Source organism: Myxine glutinosa, chromosome 12 (assembly GCF_964187855.1).
Source record: "Myxine glutinosa chromosome 12, kmMyxGlut1.1, whole genome shotgun sequence".
Classification (NCBI taxonomy): domain Eukaryota; kingdom Metazoa; phylum Chordata; class Myxini; order Myxiniformes; family Myxinidae; genus Myxine; species Myxine glutinosa.
The window spans coordinates 25,749,914-25,767,538 of NC_136272.1; the positions used below are offsets into that span (position 1 = coordinate 25,749,914).

The window sequence follows — 17,625 nt, forward strand, 5'->3', positions numbered from 1 at the left end:
ACCTCGTAATGCCAGAGTTAACACTCCGCAAAATGGCTTGAACTTGGAAGCTTGAATTTGAACTGGCAGCTCAAGTGGCGGCTCGGGAAACGTTGCGAACCTTAATTTGGTTGCACATGCCAAGATCGTAACTCATGTTACGATGTGCCCACTTATAATTTATTCACACATGGAGAAGCGTCAGATGCCTGAACCACCGGAATTAAAAATATCAAATAATAAAGTTTAATGAAATGTGTAAATGAAACTGAACAGAGGACACCTAAAACAACAAATTGATGTCAAGAAAAATAAGGCGCCTTGATCGGATATTAAACCAGGTTTATGAACTGGAAATATTTGTCTTGCTTACGTTATACTCTATCCTTATTGACATGGACTCCCTCATTGTCGGACACAAAAGGAGAAAAAGAGTTCGAAGATATGGAGGGAGGAGGTGTGGGGATAAAAACAATATTGGGGTGGTTCAAACATGGTCGAGCCAAGCTTGCAGTCTTTGCCAAGATACGGTGAGGTGAGCAGACTCATGCTCTTCATGCTGTAGGTGGGTTTCCAGCCCAGCCCTGTCGAGGTGAACTTGCCGCTGGCGTCCCCAGAATCATGTGACCTGTTCCCACGTCCACTGAGTTGGCCCAAATACCTTCCAGTGATGCTCCGGTATGATGTCCTGCTTAGGACTTCTGCGGAGAGGCTGAGAACCTGCGCGCACCCACTGCAACCTTAGGTGCGTCTAACATCAGGCATGTTGACGCATCTGGCTTTGGTTGAATCAGGAGTGAGGCATTGGCCAGTGCATCTTTGTTGGTGTGGAAGGCTGACAAGGTTGGCTCCTTTCCTCGGAACACTTCAGCAGCTGCAGTGTTTTGGCTGCATTTGGAATAAATTGATGGTAAAAGTTGATGAGGTCCAAAAACTCTCACAGTTTGCATTGAGATGAAGGTAACGGGAAATCTTGAATCATCTGCACCTTTTCCTCGAGCGGACGGATGCCTGAGCGGTTAACATAGTGGTCGAGGAAATTCAACTCCGGAATGGCAAATATGCACTTTGTGGGATTGATGACTATGCCGAAGTCCTGCAATCGGGAGAAGAGAAAACTTAGGTGTCCCTGATGTTCTTCTGCAGTTGCGATGGAGATTAGAATATCATCAGCAGAAGTGTCATCTCTGAACTTACAAAATGAGTAGCAGCCCAATAAGCTGCGACTCATTTTGATGACCTCGGAAGGATGACAGAGTCAACCCACCTGGTGTTATTTCAACGGCACGATGGGCTTCAACTCAAGATATTAAGCCAACCACCTTAACCATTAAGTCAATACCAGGCAGGCATAGATATCTGCGATTCCATGAGTGAAAGGGTAGTGAGCCAGATTGGAGGCGTAGTCAGTTCCCTCGGCCCCTGGAAGCTCTGGGGGTCAAACTGCTTTGAGAGGCCATCTGAGTATGTATTTTTAATAGTATACCAAGTCGAGGCTCGTATAAGAGCTGAGACACACAGAAACATATAAAGGGAGCGGGAGACGAGAGTGGGAGAGAAAGAAAGAGAAAGAAAGAGAAAGAAAGAGAAAGAAAGAGAGAAAAAGAGAGAAAAAGAGAGAGGAAAAAAAATAATATAAAATAAAAAGCACGACAGCAATAGGGAACAGGGACATCAGGAGATTCATGGAAGAGAGAGGGCTGGGGCGGGTACATGGGATAAAGAAGATGGACTCTAAGATGGACTCTAAGAAGATGGGCTTAAATGAAAGAAAACATTATTTGTAGGAGGTGGGTTTGTGATGGATTAACGGGGGTAGAAAAGATCATGGTTTTGGATGGGGCCTTAAACCTAGATATCCTGGGGTATGCATTACATCTACGTGTGTTAGAAGTAACCTTCATCCATTCCACGGAACCTACATTGTGTCGTCAAAAGGGATTTGTACATTCGCTTTCAACACGGAAAGATTAAAGGTATTTCCCCGATCGCTGTCCAAGGTAATGATGCAAATGGTGCGTCATCACTGACGATTCCGCTCTAGCCAATCGGAGCCCGGGAATGTGGAGACTGAGGCAACCAATGGGCATTCAGAACACCAATGACGTCATGACTGAAGAACCAATCGGTGTCATGGTTACTTTGACATGCTTATAAATGCACAAGTTCTCATCTCTTCTGGTCTATTTGCTGTGAATCACCTTGAAGAGTACATCACGAAAAGCTTCTAGACAAGTAAAAATTTGAGAATTTTCGAATAGTGTAGGCATTTTGTGTTAAAAGTGATTAAACATGTTTTTTAGGATAATTCGAGGGTGCTGAATTCAAAAATGCTGTTTAACCGGTTCAATTTTGGAGTCTTAACCTTCAAATTGTAAAAAACAAAATGCCCGCCATTTTCAGCATATTTTTTGCCATAACTTGAATTTTAAGCAACATAGAAGGCTCAAAATAGTGGCCATACCCATGTTTGTGATACTGAGGATTCCAAATTTACTGTTACCTAAGTTGTAACTAGTTTGGTTTCGCCGCCATGTTGAATTCCAAGATGGCCGCCATATTTTTGGTAATTTCTGGGGTGTATTTTTTTATGTACATCACTTTCACTGGTCAAATGCGTTTTTAATTTCTTTAGAACAAAAAAAATGATATTAAATCATTTCTAAAGTGCATTTAAAAAAGGGGTAAAGTTCCAAAATGGCTGCCTTTTAGTAATTATACTTTATAAATACCGTATAGCTCAATATTGGCATTCTCAAATGTTTACCTGTCTATCTTGGTCTGTTCTGTTTCTGCATTCTAGTTGTCTGTTGTATGCACATGCACATCCTGTGCATGTTAGCCCAGCTTTTCTGCAGCTGCAACGGCCATTTATACATCCTTTGGTACATCCGCATGTTACTATCTCGCGACACGCCTTAGGAATTGGAGATAGCATCATCAACTTCGGCACCAAGTTCCCATCGATGTATGTCCATCCCATGTCTGTTACTTGGGGGAGTACTGGAGTAGCGATGGTTGCGCGCTTCCAAATAAAAGCCTGGTAATGTGCGCGCCTTATGTGTAGTCTCACTGCATCTGATGTTGGTTGCAGAGTCTCCTGTGGACAACCCTTAGAGAAGAGTATTACACGTGCCTTGTCGCATCTGTCCACATCATCGGGTACCTTGTAAAGACGGCATATTAACTTTTCTGCATCGTTGATTACTTCTTCAGTGATATCTTCTGTGCCCAGATTTGTCAACAATTGGCTGTGTGTTTGAAACACCTTCCAGGCTGTCTTTTTGCCGTGGCCAGCAAGCTGTGACACACTGTCACAACCAGTAATTGCATGGAATGGCAGCAACGCTTCCACTTGGCAAGGTGGCAGTTTCTGGTGGAGTTTGTGGATGGGAATGTATTTTGGCTTCTTAAGAGTTCCTGCCTTCATCCACAGCTGAGTGCATGGCATCTTATCAAAATGAGCAGCTAACAAGACCAGCACGTCAGTGTCACGCACTAAAACCACCACTGTTACAGCATTTGTGTCGACGCAATGAAGAACAAGTCGTGTGTCCGCCTCCTCATGGTTGGCCTGTAGGGATGATGTGTCCATCTCTGGATCTGAAGATTTCACGTCTGTGATCTGTGCAAATCCTCCAGCCACTACAAGTGTTGTGGGTGCAATAGACACCGCATTTGTCATGAGCTGCTTCTTAGTTTCAGAGCAACATATACCATAGAGAGCAATTCATCTTCTTCCTGTGGTTTATAGGTGGGGATTGTGATTATGGTGTCGTCATCCTCTTCGCGTGTTATCTTTGAAATGGGTATGTGGGCAAACTTCAGTGGAACAAAGACACTGCGTCGCTCACTTGCTTCGTTATCACGAAGTACAAGTATCTCATAGAATTCACCAATCTTATCTGCCAATTTATCCGTGAAGGTGCTCATTCTGCTGGTAAATGACACTGGAATATCTACGTTGGATTCTTCAGCAATTGTACAATACCGGTTCCACACTTCTTTTAGCTCTAATACATGACCGTGCTCAGCAGAATACTTGAGCTCATCGCAAAGCCACAGCATTGCAATATCAGCATGTCGAGAATCCTGTTTAGTTTGGGTTGTCTTTCTGGTGAACTGCACATAGCAGGAGAGATGGTACTTTCCTTCCGCGGCAATTAGGTCACTAACACCAGCAACACGCACTCGCATTTTTTTTTCAAACTCAGAAGCTTCCAATATTTCAGTGCTCTTCTTGAAGGTGGTGACTGAAGTCAACTTCTGCTTGGCCTTGTCCTCTTGGCAGAACATGCAGAATTCCCAGTTAATGGGCGGTGAGCTACTACGACGATATGAGGAAGGTTGGGTTTCTGTTCTTGATGCTGATGAACTAGAGGATGGGCTACTCTCTGCCAATGAGTCCGCCTTGAGTTTATCTAGTTTCGTTTTGTTTGTATACATAGCATAGCATGATTTATGCCAAACTAGTTGTTTTTTAGAGTCGTGTTTCAGGGCTTCTGAGAGTCTGTCAACTGCATCCTTGTACTTGACATGTCGTAACTTTTGGCGCTCGTGGGTAACATTTGATAATGTGTTGAGGCCTTTTTCTGTGGCAGCAAACAGTTTATCGTTTGTCTTTATATCTTGGCATATTATGCACAGGTTGAGCGAAACTGGGACTGGTCTTTTAAGGCTAAGTAATGCATCCATGGTGAGGGAGTTATCGCACTACCTGTAATGAAAAAGAAAACAAATTACAATTAACGTTTAAAATTATTCATTTCTTATTTTCAGAAAATAATCATCAAATCCATATTCGTCTACCACGATATCCAAAACCAACACCTCAGCCATCGACTCACTTATCATGTTCATTTCTGAACCACTTCTCACCTCAAACTTCACAATTTGACATCCATGGGTGGCATCAAAGTAAGGGGGTGAAGTATGGGCGTCAAAGGATTTTAGCAAGACTGGGCACCTACGCAACGGTGCCTCAGTGGTGCTTCGCTTCGTTAATGCGGTGTTAACATGTAGTTTATTCCCGTGACCGAGTCACATATCAGTAATGCCCGCAAGAGGGCGTTAATAGTGTTTACAATCACAGGTATACAATACATGTATAATCAATATACATGTCAATAACCCAGATAACATACTGGCGGAGAGCTCTTCCATGAAAGGGTGGCTATGAATCACGCGATCGAATGGCCTCCACGGTTACCGGACCTGACCCCATGTGACCTTTTCCTCTGGGGTCACATGAAGGCGAAGGTGTATGTAACTCAACCACAAGACCACAATTCCTTCATTGTCTCATTTTACTCGCTTTTCAAAATAGTCCAAAGCACACTTTGCAAAAGACTCCAGGCGTACTATATTTCAATTTGTTTCTTTGTATTTAAATCCAACATTGTGGCCATCTTGATGATCAATATGGCGGCCATCTTGGAATTCAACATGGCGGCGAAACCAAACTAGTTACAACTTAGGTAACAGTAAATTTGGAATCCTCAGTATCACAAACATGGGTATTGCCACTATTATGAGCCTTCTATGTTGCTTAAAATTCAAGTTATGGCAAAAAATATGCTGAAAATGGCGGGCATTTTGTTTTTTACAATTTGAAGGTTAAGACTCCAAAATTGAACCGGTTAAACAGCATTTTTGAATTCAGCACCCTCGATTTACCCTAAAAAACTTGTTTAACCACTTTTAACACGAAATGCTTCCAACATTTTATATAAGCACAAATTCTCAAATTTTTACTTGTATATTCCGTGTTATTGTCATTATGTCGTGCTTGTTTTCCTGTATATTATAGTTCTGTAGTCCCAAACATCTGTTTATATATCTGTTGTTTGTTTGTCAAAACAAAATTTTAAGACAGACGTTTGAGTTACTTTCATTTTCAATAGCTCACCCCCTCTAAACAAGCATGCACTCGGCATGTGAACTCTCCATTAAGCGATACCTGTTTCGTCATGAGAACAGTAGAAGATACCTCTGAGTAAGGTTGATTGGCTTACTTTGGCTCTGAGAAATGAGTTGTTGTATGGGCAATATAACAATTTTTTTTCACAGTATTTTGGTTGAAGAATATAGCAGTGCAGGGACATTATTATCCCTTGGGGTTGCATGTGGTAGTTGTGATCCACATGCTTAAAAATAAAAATGGGGGGATGTTGTATTCCGCTCCTTCTGTCCTGTCTGTCAGTCTCTCTCTGTATGTCTATCTGTCCGTCACGCTATCTCCTCCTAAAAGGTTGGGCAGAAATTCACCAAATTTCGTGGTTATGATCACCACATGGCAAGAAGGTGCAAGAGCAGTATCATTTTAGGGTGTTTTTTTTGTGGTGGCAGTATCATTATCATCTATTGGGGTGGTTTCAAAAGGTCAAATAACAAAAAATGAAATTACAGGCACATTTTAAAACATGTTTATGCCTCCGCCCGAAGGTGGCCGGAGCCATTATGTTTTTGGGTTGTCCGTAAGTACATACGTCCGTACGTCCGTCCGTACAGGCTAAGCCTCGTTTGGCTCAGCAACCACATGTCCGATTGAGACGAAACTTTCAAGGTAGGAGGAACACCTATGTATTATATTTTTATGATAATTGCGATGTCATAGGTCATGTGGTATGGCAGCCCTTTTGGATTAAATGCAAATAATTATAATTTTATTTCTCGGAAACTGCTGAATGGAAAAAATTTAAACTCGGCACATTGTCAAGTACTCACAATGAGGAACAAATGCATGATAATGATGACATCATCAGTGAAGTGGTATACCAACCAAAAATGTTTTAATTGATTTCCTTATCCTAAAAATCTGAAATTGCATGCACATGATCTATGACCCATTTGTATTGAAATATTAAATTTATAACTTCATCTGTCACATGGTTTGGCAGCCATATTGGATTTAACCTAAACCATAAAAAACATCATCTCCCGAACCACCGAAGCGATCGACTCAAAAGTTTACGTGTCATCGGCTAGGCATGGTGATTAAAAGGTGATCATGAAAACGTCATTGGTCAGATGGTGTGGCAGCCATATTGGATTGAAGGAAAATATTAAATAATTATATTTCAGAAACCGCTTACCCTAACGATGCCAAACTTTACAAATGCCATCTAACATCATTGTTGCATATAGTTTAAAAATGATGATGTCGTAGGTCGTGTGATTTGGCAGCCATCTTGGATAGAAAAACAAACCTTTTCCGATCAACACCAAACTTCACAAATGTGACCCCTCCCATGCATATGCAGAGTTTACATTTTTGATGTCGCATGTCACGTGGTTTGGCAGCCATATTAGCTTGAAAGCCAATATTTGAAAAAAAACCCTTCTGCAAAACCGTTTCACCAATCGATGTGAAATTTTCCCGGCTAACTGCACGACTGTCATTTTCTATGGTTTTTACCCTTGCCAACAAGTGGGCTTTTCCTGTCACTGGGGACGGGTACTTTTGCTCGTTGCATGCATAATTTTAGAAGTGTTTGTTTGTATTTTTGTTTGTTTGACTTCTATGCACCACTGACCTGTTGGATAGAATGAGATGAAAACTGGTGGTTGTACTCGGAGAGTGCACACAGGTTTTGGTGGTTAAAAAAAAACAACATAGTCCTTGGGGGTTTAGGGTGGACTGGAGTACCCCAATTCTCTCCCTATAAATGTGTATTGTATACTACAGCTCACTGTGTGGGTGGGTTTGTCAAGTCATCCCGTCTAAGAATGGATTCTTCGCTAGTAATGTGAAATGTCTTTATTAAAAGCACATTAATAATGCAAATTATTTATCTGTCCAATGCTTCTCGGAGGTGTAGGATTATTAGTTCAGTATTACACATAAAGCTCTTCACACTTTATGATCAACGCAATACATTTCAATAGCAGAACTGAAACATGGGGTGCAGTTGCAAGCCCGCCTCCAGGAGCTTCCTACCCCTGCTACCCTACCAATGCCCCTTGTCAATACCATTCATATGATGTTTTGATTTGGAAGTACAGTATTGCTAAAAAAAACAAAATCCTAGTGGGGAGGACAGACCCTCCCTCCCCCTACCCTGAAAGGGTACTTATTATGACCTCTCTATGGAAGTGTCTCAGATCTGGGTAATGACATGGAAATATTTTTGATGGAGTAGGTGATCCAATCTGTGGGGGCGGGAGTCAACACAATGTTTACTACTTCCACTCATCAGTCAATTCCAAGCATTTCAAATCATGCTAGATTATAAAATGAACCCATTAAAATAGCTATACGGTTTGTGCATTTTCAAAACAAGTCAATTATGTCAGGTTATAAAACTATATTTTGGGATATTGAATTAAAGATAAGCATAATAAATGGTGTGTATGACAATGACATGGTTCATATTCCCTGGAGGGATGTGAGTACGCACGTACATATAGGCACAAAGGTGTTTTTTTGGCAAGGAGAAAAGGATTTGTAGGTGTTGATGAAGGCTCTTAAAACAAGTAGTTTAATAGGTTTCCTTTTTATGGGGAAAATGAATGGCGGTGGGGGGTGGGGGAGGGGAGGAGGGGAAAGGGGGGTTGGCTTGGATGGCGGGGAAAATTTTTGGAGTTTTTATAATTCAAGCCATTATTTAAGAAAAAAAAGGGAGCATAACAAAGATGTGCAAAACATATTTTTGAGTTGCCCATGACTTAAATCGAAGTATATTTTGGCAGATGTTTATTATTATTATTATTATTATTTAGTGTTATTTTAGTTTCTGAATGTGCCCTATTTCCCATGTGTGTCTGCATCCAGGGCAGTCCTATGAAATCCGCATGCTTGACAATCGGAAAGGAGTTGGCACAATAGACCTCAATGGGAAGTATGTTAAGGTAAATGCATCGTTTTGCATCCTTAAATTGTGCTTTCTTGCTCACCCTAAATTATTTCCTTTTTTGTCCAAAAACAGTCTGGTTTATAGATGATCCAAAATGTGGATTGATGTAATGGTATGTTGGAGTGCCAGGTTTTATTTAATGACTGTAAGAGATTAAATTGAACATGATTTTTGAAATGCAATATCAACATAGTCTTTCGGTAGTAGGTTGTCGGCAGCAAACACCCATGGCAGTGCAACCACCCTGACTTATGGAGCATTAAAGTGGTGTCTGGAACCACTTATTGGCGCTGAGGAAGCGCCTTTAGCGATTGACTTCCAGCCAGTGTAACGCTAATTCCTGTCACAGGAATTCGGAGATCATATAAGTGGGCGTGGCAGTTCCTGATTGGTTCGTGTTGGGGAACGCCTTCTCGCTGCCGACGTGACGTAAATTCGCGCACGCGCACTGGTGAAGCTTACTCGATCTTACTCGATCCCATATTACATGTACTTTCATTGCATACAAATTATACTTCCTCCTAGAAATTCCAAGCCCGAACCTCAGCGCAATCCAAGAGGATTCACTTGTTTTATTTCAGGATTGCTGGTCTTATGTCCTGTTTCATGCAAACCAAGCAACTGGGCAAGCCTTAAATTATCTTTCTCACATGCAACATACCATACATTTATCTTGCTCATTTTCACTCCATATCTTCACATTCTTTCTCTTTCCTTTGGTTTCATTTAAGTCCTTTTTTGTTTCATTTGAGACCTGGCATTGAAGAGGACCAAACAGTCTATGATTGGAGCCTTTAACATAAAAAATATGACTATATTTTATGTAATATATAAAGCTCATTCTAATCACGGAGTCACTGACTGACTCACTGAAGGGGAGGGTGAGGGGAAAGGGAGGGTTTGGGGGTAGTGTGTGGAAGGGATGGGGATAGGGGGGAGAGGAGTGCAGCAGAGGGGTGGGGGAAGAGAGGGAGGGAGGGAGAAAGGAGGGGGGCGTGGAGAGCGAAGCCTCACCACATGTCGCTATACTGGAGTCAGAACTGAACTGATCCTCACCAAATTTGTTTTACCAGGGCCTTTATCGACCCCAGCGACCATAAAAAGCAAAAACAGAAATCAAATCAGAGTTAAAATGACTTTGTGAGCTCCTGAAAAATATTTGGAGCCATGGGCGCTAAAAATGACAAAAATAGAGAACGATACGGTTCCTGAATACTCAACGTTGTCATTAAAGTTTGCAAGTCAGTCAAAATCCATCACAATTTCACCAAATTTGTTGTAGTCGAGTGTGCAACCACTCCCCGACCACCAAAACAGAAATCAGATTGAACTTTATATAAACCCGTGCGGCCGCTGGAAGCATTGATGGAAAAATGACAATGATCATCATCATTTCCTATCTTAAGGTCTCAAAATGCTTGGCTTTGGGTTAGTGAAGAAATTCGCATAAGCATGGGGTAAGTGGCGGGAGTAACTATGCCTCGCTCGAAGATAATATTAATCTATATATATACAGTCGTGGCCAAAAATATTGGCACCCTTGCACCTTTTTCAAATAAAACAATTTTCTCTAAAAATAAGTTGAAATTTACAAAAGTGTTTGGTCTCCACAATTCTTGATTTCACTGTTAATATTACAGAACCTTTGCTTTTGATTCAGAACTTAAAGGAAGACTCCAGACCCAAAAAAAATTTAATTATTTAAATCTTTAGAATTAGGTAATGTTTAATTTTTAAAAAGAAAAAAAAATTCGACGCTAAATTAGTCGTAAAATGCGTTTTTAAAAAGGCACGATTAAAAAAATTAAGCTAGTTCTGGAATCCTTGTGACGTCACACGAGGTATAGATCTCAGCTGATCACGGTGCACACAGTGCATAAACATGGCAGACATGGCAGAAGAAGAAGTTTCTGACTCCGAATCGCTCGATATTTCCTCCGATCTGTCGGACTTTTCACCCGATGAATACGTATCAGAGGCTGAGGAAAGTATTGTAATAGAATATGATATAGAACGGAGAGAATTTGGTGTTCAACCATATCAGTTTGAGCCGGAATACGCCGACGAAGATCCAGAGGCCAATATGGAAGTCAAAGTGGAAAACGACGAAGATGATGCTGAACGGCTCGCAGATTTAGATTACTGGTACGTGTTGGGCTAGCCTACTTGTTGATAGTTTCGGTTAAATATGCGAGGAATATTTATATCAAGCGAGTGTTATTGCAGTAGTGACTTTGTTTGATCGATAAAACGGTAAAAACCCGATCGCCTTGTGCCTGTATCATGGCGTAGCCACAGACACGCAGGCTGCAGCTACTGAGTGTAGTGTACAAATGCACTCGTCACTGTACGTCGGCGTTTCGTAGAATTTTGGCCAATTTATTTATATTTATGGCAGGCATGTTCCGCTACGCCCCGAAATAAGTCAATACATAAACAATTATGCTCGCATCCTGGGAGGGGGGGGGGGGGGGGGGGGTGGATAGCCCACATTTTATACATGACACAAACGTCATTTACGATTTAGGCGAGGCCTGTGCATTGCAAGTGTATTTGGGACACACGGTGACAGTACACTCGCATTCGAGCCTGTGTTTATGATTATAATACCATTGTTTTTCTTGAATGAAGGGGGGGTTCATAATCTCTCAATTTATGGTTGCATACATACTTTAAAGGGGCTCTTCAATCATGAAACGTTGTTTACACTTTACATGCAAATATTGGTATAAACCAGCAAAATGAATTGGCTACCTATTATACTACTGTGTTCAAAAAGTATCCGACCTTTATTTTTCGTGCGTAAAAAAAAAGAAGCTAGGGAGGCGTTGATTTGTGCACATATGTAGGCGATCCTAATGCACACGCGTGAATTTTTTCCCACCTGCAGAAGCTGTCATTCGACGGCAGACCGCCGATGAGTGAGGACATGTAAGTGAGCGCCGTCGGATTTTCGTTTTTGACAAAATGACGGAAAAACTTGAACAATGCTACTGCATCAAATTTTGTGTAAAGCTTGGCGATTCCCAAGTGGAAACGATCCGCAAGATTCAACACCGTTCATTCCATTATGAAGGAGGATTTGGGCTTCAGGAGAATCTCAGCGAAGTTCGTACCAAAGCTGCTAACGATTGAGCAGAAGCAACTCCGTTTGGAGATCGCACAGGACATGCTGGAGACTGTGAACACCGATCCCAGCTTCCTCAACACAGTGATCACTGGCGATGAGTCCTGGGTTTATGGGTACGACCCAGAAACCAAGTTGCAGTCATCACAATGGAAGCATCCAACATCCCCGAGGCCAAAAAACACAAAATTTGATGCAGTAGCGTTCAAGTTTTTCCGTCATTTTGTCAAAAACGAAAATCCGACGGCGCTTGGTGATGGATGGTGCGATTGGAAACTGTCATACCTTGTGTCTGAAGGTCAGCTTGAATCTGTTTGGCAGTTTATTGAGGTACTTTCTCCACCATTCGAACAATCCTTCGCTGCAATCTTCGGTATAGTTTTCTCTTGCGGCCACGGCCAGGGAGGTTGGCTGTAGTGCTATGGGCCTTAAAATTCCTGATAGCATTGCACACGGTGGACACAGTAACATCAAGGTCTCTGGAGATGGACTTGTAGCCTTGAGATTGTCCATGCTTGGCTACAATCTTGTGTCTGATCTCCTCAGACAATTCTCTGCTTTTCTTTCTTTTCTCCATGCTTATTGCAGTATACACAGTTACACAAACTGCAGAATGACTCCTTCTCTCCATTCAAACTGGTTCAATGAGTGAGAAATTTAATTAACATAATTTCAAAACATACCTAGTCACAAGTGTGCCTCACTGACCGGGTCCTATATATACTATTCATATATATACTCACATAGATATGCTCAGTATGCATAGGCTCAAGCTTTGGAAATGCTCAGTCGCATAGAGGATTACGAAGATTACCTGAAAAAGGTCATGTTCACAGACGAAGCTTGCTTTCATGTATTGGGGAAGGCCAACTGGCACAATGTGAGGATCTGGGGCTGTGAAAAACCGCACGTGGTCAGTGAACACATACGCGACAGTCCAAAGGTCAATGTGTGGTCTGGCCTTCTCCATGACTGCTTTGTGGGTCCATTTTTCTTTACAGAGGAAACAGTGACCTCAACAATTTACATGAACATGGTGGAAGGATTCGCCTTCCCACAGTTTGAAGACCTGCAACCCGATGTCATTTTTCAACAATATGGCGCTCACCCTCATTGGGACTTTGTCATTCGAGGCATCCAAAAAAAAAAAAATTCCAGATTGCTGATTGCCCGAGACGGACCAACTGCCTCGCCCCCACAGTCACCAGACATACCCCCCCACCCCTTGATTTTTTTTTTCCTTCTGTGGGGGTTTGTCAAAGATGTTGTCTACAACACAAAGGTGGCACACCTGCAGGATCTTCGTTCTCGGATTACAGCTGCATGCACACTTGTGGACGCAAACATGTTGAGTCGAACATGGCAAGAACTCGTCCACCACCTTGATGTCCTGCATGCAACAAACAGAGGTCACATTAAAGTGTATTGATGATGTGCACAAAACTCATATAAACCAAAGGGTATTGTATCATTTGTGGTTCTAAATATATTAGCTATATATATATATATATATATATATATCTATATATATATATATATATATATATATATATATATATATATATATATATATATATATATATATATATATATATATATATATATATATATATATATATATATATATCTAATATATATATATATATATATATATATATATATATATATATATATATATATATATGTATATGTATATATATGTATATGTATATATACACAAAGAATTAAGTTAAGCACCCCCCCCGTTTTTTTACAACCTCGCACATTACAAGTTTGTTGTCGTCAAAACAGTGTAATATACCCATGATATTGCTATATTTTCTGGAGAAGTGATATTATGGTCACATAAAAACATAACAATCATGCCGTTTTCAATATTTTATTCTGAATAATTTAAGGTGAAATTTTTCGGGAATTTTAGGCATATTTTCACCTCAATTTAAGTATGGAGCTATAGGTCCATCACGGACAGTGTGGATGACGTTTATGTTTTCTAACGTACAGTCATTGTTCTGAGAAGACCTCTAGCGATCTTTGCGTCAATAACGTGTGTAGGACCCACGTGATCGGATCACTGACCCAACCCTACGTCTCATAGACCCTGTAAGCCGTCGTATGCGTTGCTGTGGCAGGTTGTTCCATTCCCGATGTAATGCACGTTCCAATTCATCCAGATTGGCTATTGGAGGGACCATCTTCGCAATTTGTCGTCCCAACATGTCCCAAACGTGCTCGAGGGGGTTCAACCTGCCACAGCAACGCATACGACGGCTTACAGGGTCTATGAGACGTAGGGTTGAGTCAGTGATCCGATCACGTGGGTCCTACACACGTTATTGACGCAAAGATCGCTAGAGGTCTTCTCAGAACAATGACTGTATGTTAGAAAACATAAACGTCATCCACACTGTCCGTGATGGACCTATAGCTCCATACTTAAATTGAGGTGAAAATATGCCTAAAATTCCCAAAAACTTTCACCTTAAATTATTCAGAATAAAATATTGAAAACGGCATGATTGTTATGTTTTTATGTGACCATAATATCACTTCTCCAGAAAATATAGCAATATCATGGGTATATTACACTGTTTTGACGACAACAAACTTGTAATGTGCGAGGTTGTAAAAAAACGGGGGGGGTGCTTAACTTAATTCTATGTGTATATATGTATATGTATATATATATATATATATATATGTATATATGTATATATATATATATATGTATATATATATATATATATATATATATTTATATATATATATATATATATATATATATATACATATATATATATATATATATATATATATATATATAAATATATATATATATATATATATATATATATATATATATATATATATATATATATATATATATATATATATCTGTAAGAAATAGTAGAAACTCCAAAGTACGAGCAGGGCGTCTCATTTGTATTGAATAAATAATCGTTAGATTAAATAAGACGCGGACGTAGCTTCAGGACGTCGATCTTTAATTATATATATATATAATTATATATCTTTAATATATATATCATAGACTCCTTTAGAGAAGGACTGGAACGTCCCATGCTCGGGGTTTGTAACTTGAGTCTGAAGGATTAACTTAAGTCCTGGGCTAAAATGACTTCTAGAAGGGCTAGAGACACGATCTCGGGATCAAAATAGGGGTTTTTGAGGACGGCGAGTTCAATAGCGACATTTTCAACACCACCTGGGGTCATCTTCAAGGTCAAAAGGTCATATTTCAAGTTCAAATTAGTGAATTTTGGCAATTTTTGCCCGTTTTTTGTGTCTAACTCATAAACGGTGAGAGATGGCTGATTATAATAAGAGGCAAGTTTGTAGAGCTGTCCAAATTTAATATATATTGTCATATATCGTATTACACAAACATGCAAACATACAGCAAATACACATTCGAATAATAACAATGCACCGTTTTTCAATAATATTTTGTAAAAAATGTCTATTACAACTATGTCTATGTCTATCACTAGTTGGAGAGCTTTTCTTGCCTCCTGAGGCATCCCACAGCCTTTTCTTTGTCACTGACATTGAGGACATGAGCTTTCAATAGAATGTTAGCTAAAGTAGTACATGCTGCATTATTACTAGCTAAAGGTGCATCTACAAAGGATAACAGCTCAGCAAAATGAAAGCGGCAACGCATTTTAGTCATGCCATGCAAATTATAGGCATTATGTCCAAAGAAGACGGTTGACATAGTCGGCACACTCAGTCCACCTCTATTCAAATGATCTAGGAACTCAGATGACACCTCATTACCATCTTCATCATCCATGATCTCCTCCATACTGGTGCTATCACCATATTTATGAACAAGGTATCTGGCCAAATAAACAACTTTATGCTTAAGGGCATCATCAGACCTCAAGAGTTCCTGAGTGTCATGAGGAGTGATCTCGTCAATGAGTTCACTTCGCTCATCTGGATTTATGGAAGTACCACAATTCTTGTCGCAAACAAGCACATGAGAACTAGATTCTGGCATAATGTCATGCTTAACGAGTGTCTGCAAATTTGCAATTTTAGCTGCAGCCATAATGTCAACTACGTCAATGTAGAAGTTTCCACCGCATCTTTGCCTGGCTTGGCCGAAAAACTTTTCCAAGGCTTCATCCGCGAATATAGCAGGAAGAACGTAGTCAAAGTCTTTCTCTGCCAGAAGCAATTTGGCAGCATCCACATTATTATGTGTGGACACAGTGAAGGCTTCAGCAGTTTGCCGAGTTAGCTTCAGCTTACGACCACCACCTCCTTGCCATGCGCAGGTAGATATAATTTGGCAGGCCTCCTCCAGCCTAGTGAAACTTGTACAGTCTGCTGTCCACGGCTGTCTGGATTCGTCGCGCAGATGGATAGCTGAGAAACGGTCTTTCACATTCATCATCTTGAACCACTCACTCATTGTCTGGGTGAGAATGATGGTGCCTTCGCTGATGCCCAGTGAATCCTTGAAGGTCTTTAAGGCAGCGACAGTCTTGTCATTGAACACCTGACATACCAAGGGTACGCTCTGGCGTTGAAGGTGCTTGGGGAAAACAGCGGTGTGCGTCAGTTTGGTTAAGCGAATAGGAGTAGCTCGGTCGATCTCATAAAGCTTCCGAATATCACTCCAGTAAGCTTTGTACTCATTGCCATGTATGACAAATGAGAGTGTCTGGCCATCAACAGTAATCCAGTTGTTGCGAACATTTTTGAAGATGTGCACGTAGTCGTACACTAAGAACATAGATTGCTCTTGAATCGATAGCACTTGACAACTTCCCGGTCCTCCAAGTTTTGAATAAACACTGCGATTGGTATTGCAATTGTCACATATCAAAGAAATCACAGTACCGCCAGCACCAACGACAGCTGAGGCAGCTTCGATGAGGAGTTCCTTCAGCTGATCGGCAGTTAGTTTTTTGCAGGGCAAAACGCGTAGAATATAGCGTGGACCACCAAAATGGCAGGCAACTTCAACAACCATAGCATGTGAAGCAAGCATTTCATGGTCACCCCCCGCTGCAGCATTTTGAGCGTATCCTAGAACATGCCCTCCAGAAAATCACAATGTCTCGACCAGCTTTACCTCGTCAAACATTAAATTGACCAAACGCTGCTGCGGCTTAAGCTGGTCGAACAACGTTTTGAGGTTGGAGTCCTGCAGACTACTAGAAAGCACCTGTTTTACCTTTTTTGTTGATGGTAGAATGATTAAGCCGGATCGACGAATCGTTTTGTATGCACTGGGTGATATGTTGTGAAGCTGCATTGCGAAAATCATAGTATCGGTATCAAATCGGCGACCATCAGGAGGTATGAACACATGCCGCAGCTGCGACAGAAGGAAGGTTAAATGAGGAAGCTCGTGTGCCTCAGTCATCTTGCAGAGCTGGCTTATTACGTGCTGAAGAATTTCCTGGCTTGTGTACTCATAGGTGTTTACCTGGTCAGTTATGGATCTAATCTGGGACCGTTTTGAGAGCAAGCTGTTCTTTTGCAAAGGAAAAAGTCGTTTGGGCACCTCAATAATAATAATAATAATAATGCATTTATTTTATATAGCGCTTTTCAGGAAGCCCAAAGACGCTTTGACAGAGTGCAAAACATAATGCATAGCAAAACATAAAAACAATTGCAAAA

At 40.8% G+C, this 17,625-nt stretch overlaps 1 protein-coding gene across 6 annotated transcripts in view; it reads left to right on the forward strand.

Annotated features, from left to right (window-relative positions):
- LOC137438082 (transcription factor CP2) overlaps positions 1–17,625 on the forward strand; it is a 176,642-nt gene that overhangs the window by 40,127 nt on the left and 118,890 nt on the right. For all 6 annotated transcript variants that reach the window (XR_013621062.1, XR_013621063.1, XM_078766601.1 and 3 more), the window contains one exon: positions 8,753–8,829. Coding sequence is in view for 4 of the 6 variants with exons in the window: in XM_078766601.1 (XP_078622727.1) it covers positions 8,753–8,829 (77 nt within the window). In the remaining 2 variants the exon portion in view is untranslated. The remainder of the gene's footprint in view (positions 1–8,752; positions 8,830–17,625) is intronic.